The 15,731-nt window shown below is 43.7% G+C and overlaps 1 protein-coding gene across 2 annotated transcripts in view; it reads left to right on the top strand.

The window, feature by feature from the left end:
• Positions 1–9,619, top strand: part of dhrsx (dehydrogenase/reductase (SDR family) X-linked) — a 305,898-nt gene extending 296,279 nt beyond the window's left edge. For both annotated transcript variants that reach the window (XM_080197658.1, XM_080197657.1), the window contains exon 7: positions 7,224–9,619. In XM_080197658.1, coding sequence (XP_080053784.1) covers positions 7,224–7,421 — 198 coding nt within the window. In that variant the 3' untranslated portion in view covers positions 7,422–9,619. The remainder of the gene's footprint in view (positions 1–7,223) is intronic.
• The last annotated feature ends 6,112 nt before the right edge of the window (positions 9,620–15,731 follow it).

The following is a 15,731-nucleotide window of genomic DNA, read 5'->3' as shown; positions in this document are numbered from 1 at the left end:
AGGGGCACTGAATGTTAGTGAGGGACTTTGGAGTCATTGTTCAAGATCCTTTTAAAGTTAATGTGTAGGCTCAGTCGGCAGTTAGAATGGCAAATGCAATGTTAGCATTCATGTCAAGAGGGCTAGAATATAACAGCAGGGATGTACTTCTGAGGCTGTACAAGGCTCTGATCAGACCATACTTGGAATATTGGGAGCAATTTTGGGCTCCATACCTAAGAAAGGATGTGCTGGCCTTGGAAAGGGTCCAGAGGAGATTCACAAGAATAATCCCCGGAATGAAGAGCTTGTCATAAGAGGAACAGTTGAGGACTCTGGGTCTGTACTCTTGGAGTTTAGAAGGATGAAGGACGGATCTTATTGAAACTTACAGGATACTGTGAGGCTTGGATAGAGTGGATGCGGAGAGGATGTTTCTACTAGTAGGAAAAACTAGAACCAGAGGGCACAACCTCAGGCTAAAGGGAAACAGAGATGAAGAGGAATTTCTTCAGCTAGAGAGTGGTGAATCTGTGGAACTCTTTGCCGCAGAAGGCTGTGGAGGCCGGGCCATTGAGTGTCTTTAAGACAGAGATAGATAGGTTCTTGATTAATAAGGGAATCCAGGGGTTATGAGGAAAAGGCAGGAGAATGGGGATGAGAAATATATCAGCCATGATTGAATGGTGGAGCAGACTTGATGGGTCGAGTGGCCTAATTCTGCTCCTATGTCTTATGGTCTTAGGAGTAATGTGAGGCTTTCCATCCTTAAGGGAGCCACAGACTGCAACTGAAGCAAGTAAGAGAGGCCACTTCAAACTTTGACTTGATTTATTATTGTCACATGTATTGGGACAAGTGAAAAGTATTATACCTTTCATTAGAGTACATGGGGAGAAGGAAAGAAGAGAGTGCAGAATATAGTGGAGACAGTTTAAAAGGAGTTAGAGTTAAGTTTTTAAGAACATAAGAAATAGGAGCAGGAGTAGGCCATCTAGCCCTTCGAGCCTGCCCCGCCATTCAATAAGATTATGGCTGATCTGTCGTGGCTCAGTTCCACATTCCCGCCCTCTCCCCATAACCCTTTATTCCCTTGCTTATCAAAAACCCATCAACCCGCATCTTAAAAATATTTAGCGAGGCATATTTAAGAGCACAGAATGAGTAAAAAATGGAATTGGAAGGTACGCTGGGAACAGCTCACAAGACATCATCTCTCTCCAGCGCCATCTTTTTTGATAAATGATGGGGGGGGTGAGGGATGGGCAGGGAGGCTTTGGTAAGATGCTCTTTCAGAGATTGGTGCAGATCTGGTGTCACGGTGGCACAGTGATTGGCATTGCTGCCTCACAGCACCAGGAACCTGGGTTCAGTTCCAGCCTTGGGTCACTGTGTGAAATCTGCACGTTCTCCCCGTGTCTGTTTGGGTTTCCTCCGGGCACTCCACTTCCCTCCCACAGTCCAAAGATAGGCGGGTTAGGTTGATTGGCCATGCTAAATTGCCCCTAGCGTCAGAACGATTAGCAGGGTACGTGTGTGGGATTACAGGAATAGAGACTGGTGGGATTGTGGTCAGTAAAGCCAAATGGCCTCCTTCTGTACTGTAGGGATTCTATGATTCTATCAGTTAGGCCAAATGGGCATCTTCTACACTGCAGGGTTGCTATTGTTCAAGTACATGATCACTTCCACCCCAACAGTCAAACTTAAAAAGCCCGGTCCTCTGAAACTGTTACAAAATTGGGATTTCAAGTATTCAACTGGAATACCCTTTGGATGGCAAACTATCTCCTACCGATTATCTTGTCTCTGTCACAAGGCTTTCTTTTTCTCCTCCTCCTCCGTTCATTCCCTACAGTCTCATATTGAAACTCTTTCATCTCAACCTTCATTTGACTGTGAAATGAAGGGCTGAAATGGATTTCTAATTAGGTATGAGTAAATTGTTTTTAAATATCTGGGGCCTGATCTTACAGCTGTCGTACCAGTGCTAAATTACATTAGTGTCACAGTCCGTGGGATGAATGCAATTTCCTGACATGCAAGCCACGCTGCAGGTTCACCCGTCCCCTGCCATTAGCCTTGGCAAAGAATTTTAATTAGGCATTGTTTTAGGAATTTGAGGCTGAGGTACCTCTGACTCATTTTAACTCGGATTGTGTCGAGCCCAGGCCAGGCAGATGACCAAAGCCACTTTAACTCCAGAGTCTTGTTCCCATGTCAGAGGACCGATTTCCACCCAAATCTGTTGGTCAGCAGGCAGGAGTGATACTTCGCATGGCAGAAAGCCATACTTTCTTGATAATAAAACTAGCACTAACTTGAAGCATGGTGACTTCTTGCGAGCTGCTCCCAGTATAACCTCTAATTCTATCTTTTACTCCTGTTCTATGCTACGACTGTGACACTACATCCTGCACTCTCTCCTTTTCTTCTCCATGTATAGTGTGCAAGAAACGATACTTTTCACTGTATCCCAATACATGTGACAATAATAAATCAAATTTGCCAGGGCCTGAGGGATTAGTCTTCTGGTAAGTCGGGCAGCACAGTGGTCAGCACTGCAGCCTCACGGTGCCAGGGACCTGGGTTCGATTCCCGGCTTGGGTCACTGTCTCTGTGGAGTTTGCACTTTCTTCCCATGTCTGCGTGGGTTTCCTCCGGATGCTCTGGTTTCCTCCCACAGTCTGATTAGGTGGTTTGACCCAAACAGGCGTGGCAGCTAGACAAATTTCACAGTAATTTCATAAACAAATATAAAATAAAAATGGTCAAGAGAAGCTTTGTGATGTAATTGTAGCAGGAGGCGATGTATCTAGGGCAGAAGAAGCCTACAAGGTTTCTTTATGGAACGTAGAGGTGGAATCTTGTCTCTCCCCAACCACAAGGAAACCACAAACAAATAAAAATTCTATCAGATAAAAGTAAAACACCGCGGATGCTGCAATCTGAAATCAAAACAGAAATTCTAAAAAATCTCAGGAGGTCTGACAGCACTTTGATGAGAGAGAATAAAGCTAAGGTTTTGAGTCTGAATGACTCTACATCAGAGCTGATTCAACTTCCCTTGGGTTCCCTCAGGCCATGATACTCTTTGCTGGCAGATTTCATTGGTAGACCTTGTACTGTGCGTGACTTGCATGGCCTGAGCTTGAAGTCACATTGAGATCCTAATTGTGACTTGGATATCTTTTGGCAGCTCTCACAGAATCATAGAATCTACAGTGCAGAAGGAGGCCATTTGGGCCATTGAGCCCATACTGAAACAATCCCACCCAGGTGCTATCCATGTAACACCACACATATTTAGCCTTCTAATCCCCCTCACACTAAGGGGCGATTTTATCAAGGCCAATCAATCTAACCCGCACATCTTTGAACTGTGGGAGGAACCGGAGCACCCGGAGGAAACCGATGCACACACGAGGAGAATGTGCATACTTTCTTGACAACAAAACTAGCACTAACTTGAAGCATGGTGACTTCTTGCGAGCTGTCCCCAGAATAATCTCTAATTCTATCTTTTACTCCCGTTCTATGCTATGACTGTGACACTACATTCTGCACTCTCTCCTTTCCTTCTATATGTATAGCACTCAAGAAACAATACTTTTCACCATATCCCAATACATGTGACAATAATAAATCAAATCAAATAAAAAGCACTGTTACATTGTCAGTGGGTGGGAGTGGAAAGAATGCCATCCTAAATTCAGGAATGAAGTAACTGGCAACCTTGTCATTTTGTTCATTGTAAAATCTAGATGAACCATTTCAGAGCCTCAGTCCACTGGTGACCATGGAAGGAATAAGCCCCCTGAAGGTTTCTTCACTTTTTGTGGTTGTTTTCTTTCAACGCCCCACAGTATTAATCTTAATAAAACATCTTGTTCATGTGGAATTAATTTAGTAATGCCTAAATCGGCATCGTACCAAGATTTCTCTTTTATTGAGAAATGCTTTTGAAGGGCGATGTCATAACCTCTTCCTTATCCTAATCCAATTAATGCATAGCAGCCATTTTTGGCCAACAAACATCTTAGAATGTTTACTATGTTCACAGTGATATATAAATTCAAATTGTTGTTAAGTATTCATTCATTAATATTCAAGGGGCCCAATTTCCAAGCCGATGCACCTTAAACTCTCCACGGTGTGTTACTGGGATTTGTTAATCCCACTCCAGCTCTCCACATCTCCCCTCTGCATGAGATTGTCACTATAATGCCAATTATTATAAGATCACTGCTAGTTTTGTGCTCTGTTGGAGTAGAAGTGAGACTGCCCAAACTTATTTAACTTTCAGAGAGAGGGGGTTTCTAAGCCAGCTTAAAATGCAGATTCTAGACATTACCCACTGCAATACCCAGGACCCCTGTGATAACATGATCTTGGACAAGTAGTCAGACAGCTCAGAGGAGGTTGTAGAATTAAAGGCACTGACGTGGCACGGTGGCACAGTGGTTAGTACTGCTGCCTCACAGCAGCAGGGACCCGGGTTCGATTCTGGCCTTGGGCTGACTACAGGACTACGGTCTGCACCACCTTCCTGTGTCTGCGTGGACTTCCTCCGGGTGCTTCAGTTTCTTCCCCAGTCCAAATGTGCAGGTAAGGTGGACTGGCCAAAATGAAATTGCCCGTTAATGTTTCTAGATGGATTATCCATGGTAAACGTGTGGGGTTGTGGGGATAGCTGGGGAGAGAGGGCCTGGGTAAGATATTCTATTAGAGAGTTGGTGCAGACTCAATGAGCCAAATGGCCTCCTGCACTGTGGGGATTCTACAGGATCAGACGACAGCATAGCTATTTCTGAACATCCTTCCTAACTCTTCCCCCCTTTAACTTTCCTCCCTCTACTCCATCATCAACGGCCCCACATCCTGGAAATTATCAAGAATGTACAACATGGAAACTGGCCACTCAACTTGATACTGATGCTTGCACACAACAGGATTCTCCTTCCACTGCTCCTCCTCAAACGCAATAAAGAAATAGGAGGCAGCTCAGATGCAAATTTTAGTTATATTCTGGTTATTCCCTAGATGAGCATGTTGGGATGGGAAAAACAAGCAGCCCAAAAATAGGTGGTTTATGTCAGTCGGCAGGAATACAACTGAGTGGCTGTGTGACAGATAAATTAATTCATCTGCATGGCTCTTATATAAAAATCACAGGTGTATTTACAAAAGCTAAGTTTTTATTTTGCCACAACTTAGATGGAATGCACTCAATCCATGGAGGGCAGGGAGGTAGATAGATTTATAAGAACATAAGATTTGATTTGATATAATTTATTACTGTCACATGCGTTAGTGTACAGTGAAAAGTATTGTTTCTTGCGCGCTATACAGACAAAGCATACTGTTCATAGAGAAGGAAAGGAGAGAGTGCAGAATGTAGTGTTAAAGTCATAGCTAGGGTGTATAGAGAGATCAATTTAATGCGAGGTAGGTCCATTCAAAAGTCTGATGGCAGCAGGGAAAAAGCTATTCTTGAGTCGATTCGTACATGACCTCAGACTTTTGTATCGTTTTCCCGACAGAAGAAGGTGGAAGAGAGAATGTCCAGGGTGCGTGGGGGTCCTTCATTATGCTAGCTGCTTTTCCAAGACAACAACAAGTGTGGACAGTGTCAATGGGTGGGAGGCTGGTTTGAGTGATGGGCTGGGCTTCATTCATGACCCCTTGTAGTTCCTTGCGGTCTTGCGCAGAGCAGGAGCCATACCAAGCTGTGAAACAACTAGAAAGAATGCTTTCTATGGTGCATCTGTAAAAGTTGATGAGAGTCATCGTGGACATACCAAACTTCCTTAGTCTTCTGAGAAAGTGGAGGCATTGGGTGGATTAATGTAGCATTTCTCCATGTTTCTTTGACTGTAGCATGATTTGTGAATTTACCCTATGTTACACTGAAGCTGAATTTGTACAAAATTTTCTGGAATGGGTCATCTAACAGCAAGTCCCATTCATTAGACATTTTTCAATTGAAAAGATATTTGCACTATAAATTGGTGGCGATGGGAGCTGATGACAGGGAGGTGAGCATAACGGGGCGTCTGGGATTTCAATAAACAACAGAAAGAGTGGAAGTTAAGGATTGAGAAGGAAACAAAGGAAAGGTGAGGGGAATAGGATTAATTGGAGCCATATCAGGAACAGCAAGAAAAGCAAAAAAAAGGGAAAGTAAGATTAGATTAAGATTGAGAGCAGGAAAAAAAATACAAGGAAAGATAAGAAAATAACATTTTAAGTTGTAAAATCCTCAAAGAACAATTTACTGTCTTCAAGATTGAGACTCTGCAGATTCAGCTGCTCTCTTTCTAGGCTGAAGAATTGGGTGATATTGTGTGAATATAAATGTTGACATTGAAAGAGCCCTTGCACCATTAAGTACCAGTCCTGACTCCCTGTGGTCTGTTTAATTGGCAACTTTAATTATTTATTAGTGTCGCGAGTAGGTTTACATTAACACTGCAATGAAGTTCCTGTGAAAATCTCCTCGTCGCCACACTAATAGCGGACAGACAGTCTTTACCACACAGGCAGTGGAGAGATTGAGAATTTTAAATTTTTTTTTACTTATTAGTCACAAGTAGGCTTACATGAACATTACAGTTCAAAGATGTGCAGGTATATATGTGGGGTTAGGGAGATGGGGCCTGTGTAAGATGAGTCAATGCAGACTCTATGGGCTGACTGATTTCCTTCTGCATTGTAGAATTCTATGATTAACACTGCAATGAAGTTACTGTGAAAATCCCCTAGTCGCCACAGTCCAGTGTTGGTTCGGTACACTGAGGGAGAATTTAGCATGTCCAGTGCACCTAACCAGCACATTTTTCGGACTGTGGGTGGAAACTGGAGCATGCAGAGAAAACCCACGCAGAGACCGAGAGAAAGTGCAGACTCCATACAGACAGTGACCCAAGCCGGGAATCGAACTCGGGTCCCTGGCGCTGTGAAGCAGCAGGGCTAACCACTGGGCCACTAGTTCAAAAATGCTGCAATATCGTGAAACTAACATGGCGACTGATGGTGATGCTGTGTTTGCAAAGCAAACCATACTGAAACTTGTGGTGACTCATAACTCGTGGAGTAATTTTTCGTCACCACAGATTGCTGGGTTATTTAGACACCGATAACAGCAAGTGCCATTAAAAATAACATTATCTTGCCAGCAAATTCTGGGCTGCTAATTTCAGCAGCTTTTGTTCTTTCAACTGTCTCTTCTTCTTCTTTTACAGACCTCAACCCAGGGAGCTTCCACTGTCATATACGCAGCAGTTTCACCAGACGTGGAAGGGACAGGAGGTTCCTACTATGCTAACGGTCAAAAGACAAAATCTGCGGACATTTCATACGACGAGGACCTCCAGAGAAAGCTTTGGGTTCGGAGCTGCAATCTGGTTGGGATTCTGGAGAGTCGCCAGTGCACCTCTTGAAGCAAGAAGGAGTCTGCCCCATTCGTGTGACTTGAGGACTGAGGTGTGCGAGCTACGTGCCTCTGTCACTTCCTCTCAATAGGCAGGCACCAGGAATAACAAACCAACCCTGGGAAACTGCAAAAAATTGAAAGATAATCAAGAATAATTAACTAAATTGCTCACAGTGTTTGCATTCATTAGGAAACCAAAAGCCTTTGGTTGTTCAGTACACTCATTATATTGATAAAGTTTCCAAGTTGATAATGTGTGATTATATTAAACATGTCAAAGTATTCAGGTCTAGAAAAAGAAAAAATATATACACATATGCACTTTGGTATTCCACTGTTTAGTACTTAATTACTGCCCATAGAGACCACTGATGATCTCTCTACTTACTTTGCTAATACTAACGGGATGTCTTTCATTAGCCACCAGTTCTCATCAAACATCCTAACCACAATATTGATCTGTCTTTCTCTCCAAATACTAATCAATTTGCTGTCCTTAAGCAGTATTTTCAGGGTATAGATTTCCAGCATTTGCACATTTCCTTTACTGTCTGGCTGCTGTGTCCACATGTGATGGAAGAAGCTAGTATTACAACAACTTGCATTTATGTAGCACCTTCAACCCGGTAAAATGTTCCAGGATTCTTTACGGGAGTGTTATCAAAAAGAGTTTGACACCAATAGATGGAGACATTACGACAAGGTGCCCTCAGGCTTTGCCAGAGAGATTGATTTTAAAGAACGTCTTAAAGGAGGAGAGAGAGGTGGAGAAGTTTGGAGAGAGAATTCCAGTGATGAATTGGAGCAGCCTTTAAAAATACAATGGCTTTATAAATGCAAGAGCAGTTAAGAGATAGAGGGCAGGAATTTCCAGCGATGCTCACCCCAAGACCGGAAAATCCCACCTGAGGTCAACAGACCTCTGCATGGTCTACTCCCCAGCCCGGATCCCCAAGGCAGGCGGGACAGGAAATTTCTCCCCAGAATTTTTACTGCAGTAAGTAAATTGCTTCTTGTCACAGCCCGCCTACCCATTCCCAAAAGCCAATGGATACAAGGCACAACTCAGGAGAGTGAAAGAATTTCTATAGAATCCCTATAGTGAAGAAGGATACCATTCTGTCAATCAAGTCCATGCTGATTCTCCAGTAGAACGTCTTACCCAAGCCTACCCAATCCCCATAAGCATGGCTAACTCCGTTTACCATGGCAAATCCATCTAACCTCGCCGACTGTGGGAGGAAATCGAAGCCTCCAGAGGAAACCCACGAAGACACGGGGAGAACGTGCAGTCCCCAGACAGACAGTCACCCAAGGCCAGACTCGAACCTGGGTTCCTGGTGTTGTGGGGCAGCAGTGCTAGCTACCGTGCTGCCCACAATGCTGTCCACTTGCTTGGGCGTGTTTAATTCCAACAACACTCAAGAAACTCGACTCCATCCAAGGGGACAGATCAGCCTACTCGACATGTACCCCGTCCACTACTTGAAACACTTGGTCCTCCACCGTGCACTGTGGCTGCAGTGTGCACCGTATACAAGATGTACTGCAAGAACTCACCGAGGCGTCTTTATCCACACATCCCAGACCTGCGATCTCAATCATCCCCAAGGACAAGGACAGCAGGTGTGAGGGAACATCAATGATTCCCTCCTTCAAATCACACGCCATCCTGACTTCATTATTGTTGGGTCAAAATCCTGGAACTCCCTACCTAACTGCACCGTGGGAGTACCTGCACCACACAGGCAGGCTCCACCACCAGCACCTCATGGTCAATAACGGATGGACAGCATTAACAAATAGACAAATTAACGGATGACTCTGCATTAACAAATAGAAAAGAAAGGAGTGGTGAGGCCAAGGAAGGATTTAAACATAGGTTGTGGAATAATCCTGTCCCTCGCACCACGGGAATTGTAGCGGGTGGCACACAGAAGAATGCAAAAGCCCGTTGACCTCGGATGGGATTTTCCAATGTTGGGATGACAGTGCCCAGAAAATCCAGCCCAAGGAATTTTTAAATTGACCATTTAGCAATGGAATTGCCATTTGTTTCTTTCACTGCAGTAAAGTGCGAGTTACCTAACGAAAAGTAGAATTGATTTTCTCCCATGCAGTGATTTCCAAAATCATCATATTATGTGTCTGCATATGGAGAGACAGCAATGCAGTAGTAATGTCATTCGTCAGGTCATAAGAACATAAGAAATAGAGCAGGAGTAGGCCAACTAGCCCTTCGAGCCTGCCCCGCCATTCAATAAGATCATGGCTGATCTGTCTTGGCACAGTTCCACATTCCTGCCCTCTCCCCATAACCCTTAATCCCCTCTCTTATCAAAAACCCATCAACCCGCATCTTAAAAATATTTAGCGAGGTAGCCTCCACCACTTCAACGGGCAGAGAATTCCAGAGATTCACCACCCTTTGAGTGAAGAAGTTCCATCCCGAGGCCCAGGCTAATATTTTGCAGACAAGGGTTCAAGTCCCGCCATGGAAGCTGGTGGAATTTAAATTAATCAATAAATGCGGAATTAATTTGTCATCTCAATAATGGTAACCATGAATCTGTCATCGATTGTCAGAAAAATTCCAACTGGTTCAGCCTTGTTCTTTGGGGAAGGAAATCTGCTGCCCTTATTTGTTCTGGCCTACCTGTGACTCCAGACCCACAGCAATGCAGTTGACTCTTAACTGCTCTTTGAAATGGTCCAGCAAGCCATTCCAACCATCGCCCCTTGATATTCAATGGCATTACCATCACTGAATCCCCCACTATCAACATCCAATTATTGACCAGAAGCAGACCTGGTCTAGCCGTACATGTACTGTGGCTCCAAGAGCAGAGTAAGAAGTCTCACAATACCAGGTTAAAGTCCACAAGCCGTGAGCTTTCAGAGCACTGCCCCTTCATCAGGTGACTCCCCAAAACCTGTCCACCGTCTCCAAGACATAGGCATGGAATGTGATGGAATAATCTAAACGTGTCTGCATCAGTGCAGCTCCAACAACACTCAAGAAGCTTGATAGCATCTAGAATAGCCTGCTAGTCAAAAAGGGAGGTTGAGAGGAAACAGGGACATTTAGACCATTGAGCCTAACGTCAGTACGAGAGGAGTTGCTGGAATCTAGTATCAAGGATTTCATAACTTGGCATTTGGAAGTCAGAGGTATAAGACAAAATCAGCATGGATTTGTAAAAGGGAAATCATGCTTGATAATCGGAATTTTTGAGTAACTAGTAGAGTTGACCGAGGAGAACCAGTGGATGTGGTTTGTTTAGACTTTCAGAAGGCTTTTGACAAGGTCTCACATAATGGACTACTAAAGTTGAAGAACATGGGATTGCAGGTAATGTCTTGAGATGGGTAGAAAGCTGGTTAGCAAATAGGAAGCAAAGAGTTGGCAAAAATCTTTTTCTGATTGGCGTTCAGTGATTAATGAGGTTTCTCAGGGATCTGTACTAGGACCCTAAATGTTCATATTACATATTAATGATTTGAAAGAGGGAACTGCATATATTATCACCAAATTTGCAAATGACATGGGAGGGTAAGCTGTGAGTAAAGAAGGCAAATGGTATGTTGGCCTTCATAGTAAGAGAATTTGAGTATAGAGATGGGGATGTTTTGCTGCAACTACACAGGGCACAGGTGAGGCTACATCTGGAATAGTGTGTACAGTTTTGGTGTCCTTACCTGAGGAAGGATGTCCTTGCAATAGAGGGTGTACAGTGAAGGTTTACCAGGCTGATTCCTGGGATGACAGGCCTGTCATACTAGGAGAGACTAAATTGGTTAGAATTATATTCACTGGTGTTTAGAAGACTGAGAGGGGATCTCATAGAAACTTATAAAATTCGAATAGGGTTAGACAGGATAGATTCAGAAAGCATGTACCCAATGGTGGAGGAGTTCAAAACTATGAATCATAGTTTGAGGATAAGGGGTAAACCTTTAGAACTGAGGTGAGGAGAAATGTCATCACCCAGAGGGTGGTGAATGTGTGGAATTCACTACCACAGAGAGTAGTTGAAGCTGAAATGTTATGTGATTTCATGAAGAAATTAGATATAACTCTTGGCGCAAAAGAAATCAAGAGATATGGGGGATTAGGATATTGAATTCAATGATCAGCCATAAATGGTGGAGCAAGCCCAAAGGGCCAAATGGCCTACTTCTGCTTCTAGTTTCTATGTAACAAAGCAGCCTGCGTGATTGGCACCCCGTCCACCAACATCATTCCTTTTACCACTGGGACACAGTGGCAGCCATGTGTACCATCTACAAGATGCAGGAACTTACCAAGCCTCCCTAGACAGTACCTGTCAAACCCATACATTCTACCATCTAGATGGACAAGGTCGGCAGACATATTGGAACACAGCCACCTAGAAGTTTCCCTCCAATCAACACATCATTCTGACTTGGAAATATTATCGCCGTTCCTTCACAGTCGCTGGGCCAAAATCCTGGAACTCAGTCTCTAACACAACTGTGGGTGTACCTACACCACATGGACAGCAGCAGTGTGAAATGGCAGCTCATCACTACCTCTTCAAGGGCAATTAGAGATGGGCAACAAATGCTGGCCTAGCCAGTGAAGCACATATGCCATGAAAGAAATATAATCATCACTCCAGTAAAGTCCAGCTGTTAATGTTGTTACTTTCATTTTAATGGTATCTAAATCACTCCAAGGCTTTGTCCTCCTCATTTCTGTGACTTCCTACAGCCTTCCCAACGCACTGGCACTAATCCTGTCCTCCAAAACCTGGACTGTGTGCAGATTCAGTCATCTAATCTAAGGTTAAAATACAGGAAGATTCCAGGTATCTGGAATCCCGAATGAGGTGGACGTGGGCATTCTTTTGGGAATTTGGTTTCTGCGTATGAAACTTGGAGTTTTCAAGATTATGAAGGTGATAATCAAAATTCAAATCCTGCAAAGGAATCCTCCAAGTAGGATTCTCAAGATAGCACCCAAAAATGTAAGAGCATTCTCACCTCGCAGAACGTAAGATTGAGTCATACTCCTGAAACCAGGGAAGGAATTTAACACCCGCCCTCCTTACCCTCGCCTCACTCTCCTCCTCAACCTGAAGAAGAGTAGGGGAGTTCTCCACAATGTCATGGCTAACGTTTGGATCTCAATCAACACTGTGAAAACACAGATTATCCAGTCGTTAGCCAGTGCTGTACGTGGGATCTTGCTGTGCGGAAATGGCTGGCACAGTTCCAACGTTCCATCGTCTATGGTTCAAAATTGTATAATTGTATTGTATGTTTATTGGTGTCATAAGTAAGTTTACATTAACACTGCAGTGAAGTGAAGAATCCCCTAGTCGCCACACTCCGGCACCTATTCGGGTACATTGAGGGAGAATTTAGCATAGCCACTACATCTAACCAACATGTCTTTCGGGCTGTGGGAGGAAACCGGAGCATCTGGAGCAAACCCACGCAAATGTGGGGAGAACGTGCAAACATCGCACAGACAGTGACCCGAGGCCGGGATTCGAACCCAGGCCCCTGGTGCTGTGTGGCAGCAGTGCTAACCACTGCGCCGCCCCTACAAAATGGTTTGGGAGGTTCTGATGTTGCAAGAGGTGCTACATAAATTCAAGTCTTCCTTTCATTGCCTTTTGAGAATGTTAACTATTTGTCCAGGTGGACTGGGTTGTTTTTCAAGAGAAGCAGCCCCATACTGTCATTTGATCAAGGAAAGCCAGAAGTGGTTATATTTCATTCTGCCTTTCTCTCGGTCTGATGATCAAAGATGTTGAATAATGCATAAGGGAACTGAACCATAATTAAAAACCGTGTCATCACACAGCTCCATGAGAATTGATAAATTGGCACAGTTAGAATGGAACAGGCAGTTATTACAAAAGGAAATTAAACCCAGTTAGTTTATTACCCGACTGATAATATTTTTCTGTTCCTATTCTCTACCTCTCACCTCCCAATGCTGTGTTGGAATATAGCTGCAAAACAGGTGTGACTCCCTGCACCTTTTGTTCCAGGTTGCAGTGAATGGATTCTTTGAGGTTCCTGTCAGAATGCTTGTGATGCTTTGCACCTTGGAATGATGTGACGGCATCTCTGACTCCCCACAAGGCTAGCATTGGGAGACACTGGTTAGGCTCATTTCCAGGCAGGGGAGAGCTCATTCATCTATTAATTGGTCCTACACTGCCGCACTGAGGGCGTGCTGCACTCGTGGAGTTGCCTTCTTTGGGATGAGAGAATCAAACTGAGGCCCCAATGCCCTGATCAATATTAATCCCTGAATCAGCCTCACTCAAGACACATTATCCGGCTTTCCATCTCATTCCTGTTTGTGGGCACTTGCTGTACAAAATTGGATCCCCATTTCGTACATTATAACAGTGACTAGGGGCAGGAATCCCATCCCCTCCCTCCCAATGTTCTGTGGCAGTGAAGACAGCGGCAGGATCTACTGGAATTTTGAAATCCGCCGCAGGGAGTCAAATTCGGCAGGCCTGGATGATCCTGTCAATGGGAAAGGCTAGAAAATCACACCCAACGTTTCAAAAGTGCTTCATTGGCAATAAAGTGCTTTTGGCTTAGAGTTAGACTTAGGATGTCCTGATATCATGAAAGGTGCTTTTTCGCCACAAGCTTATCCCTTCTATCAACATCCTCAACTATCTGCAAGAATTGTCTTGGATAACAGATGGGCAACAGAGTCAAGATTGGCAGCACTTTCCTTGACTCTGTGCATGTGCTTCTGCTGCAAGAACTAATTGATTAGGTTTACCACGCGCAGCTTCTCCTTGTCCATGTCCCTACGTACAATATGTCCCACAGACTCAAGAGACGAAGGCCCTACCTTGCCAATTCCCTAAATCCAGTTACTCATTTGAATGCTAAAGGAATACTAATCTGAATATACAGTTCAAAATTATATTGAAATCGCCACCACAGCCATCACCACAGGGAATATAGGACTTGACTGCATGCTTGCTTTAGCTCACATCTATGTCACAGTGAGACCAAATCTCATTTAAATAGTGCCTTCCAAAGGCCCCAGCACATCCCAAAGCACTTTTCATCCAATTAAATTTAAAGTATAAGAAACATGGCAGCACATATCTCAGTCCAGCAGATAGAAAATGATCAAATAATCTGCTTTTTAGTAATATTGGTTAAGGGCTAAATATTGGTTAGGGAACAGAGGAAACTGCATTTGATTCAATTTGATTTAGTATCATCATATATAGGGATACTTTTATATATATATATGTATATATATACATATATAAAAGTATTGTTCCTTGTGCACTATATAGACAAAACATACCATTCATAGAGTACATAAGGGAGAAGGAAAGGAGAAGGTGCAGAATGTAGTATTTCAGTTACCTATAGGATGAGTAGTAAGATCAGCTTAATATGTGATAGGACCATTCAAAAGTCTGCTGGTAGCAGGGCTTGGACAGATCTCAGACTTTTGTATTTTTTTTCTAGCGGATGAAGGTGGCAGAGAGAATGTTTAGTTTCAGTTTATTTATTAATGTCACAAGGGGGTTTAATTAACACTGCAATGAAGTTACTATGAAAATCCTCTAGTCACCACACTCCAGTGCCTGCTGGGATACACTGAGGGAGAATTTAGCATGGTCAATCCATCTAATCTGCAAGTCTTTCAGACTGTGAGAGGAAACCAGAGCACCCAGGGGATAAAAACACAGACACAGGGAGAAAGTGCAGGCTCCACACAGACAGTGCGCAAACCAGGAATCGAAGGCGGGTCCTTGGCACTATGAGGAAGCAGTGCTAACCACTGTGCCACCATGCCACCTTAGTCCAAGGTGCTTGGAGTCCTTGATTATGTTAGCTATTTTCCCAAGGCAGCGGGTAGTGTAGACAGAGTCAATGGATGGGAGGCTGGTTTGCGTGATGGACTATCAATAGGGCTACTGGATCTTTTGCATCTATGTGAGAGGGCAGTCAGGGTTTCAGTTTAACTTTTCCTCTGAAAGACAGCCCATCCAACAGTATAGCACTCAAATACCAGATTCGATTACTTGCTCAGGTTTCTATAGTGGGATTTTTGACTTAGAGGTAAGGATGTTACCACGGTGCCATTGCGATCACTGTAATTTGGAGGTCAGTTTTGGTAGTGAAGGAGTATTTTTGGCGAGGTCTCTCAGGGTTTATGGTACAAACATGGAAATTGTGATTGGTTGATAGATTGTTTATTGCAATGCCTTCTGGTTAGAATAATAGAGTATGTTCCTGATAGAGAAAGCTGAGATCGTTTTTGTAATTCACTTTTGAGATGTGGGTT

This window comes from Carcharhinus amblyrhynchos, chromosome 10 (assembly GCF_965287045.1).
Source record: "Carcharhinus amblyrhynchos chromosome 10, sCarAmb.v2.hapA, whole genome shotgun sequence".
Classification (NCBI taxonomy): Eukaryota; Metazoa; Chordata; class Chondrichthyes; order Carcharhiniformes; family Carcharhinidae; genus Carcharhinus; species Carcharhinus amblyrhynchos.
The sequence above is the reverse complement of the archived record's forward strand: the minus strand, read 5'-3'. Positions and strand labels throughout refer to the sequence as shown.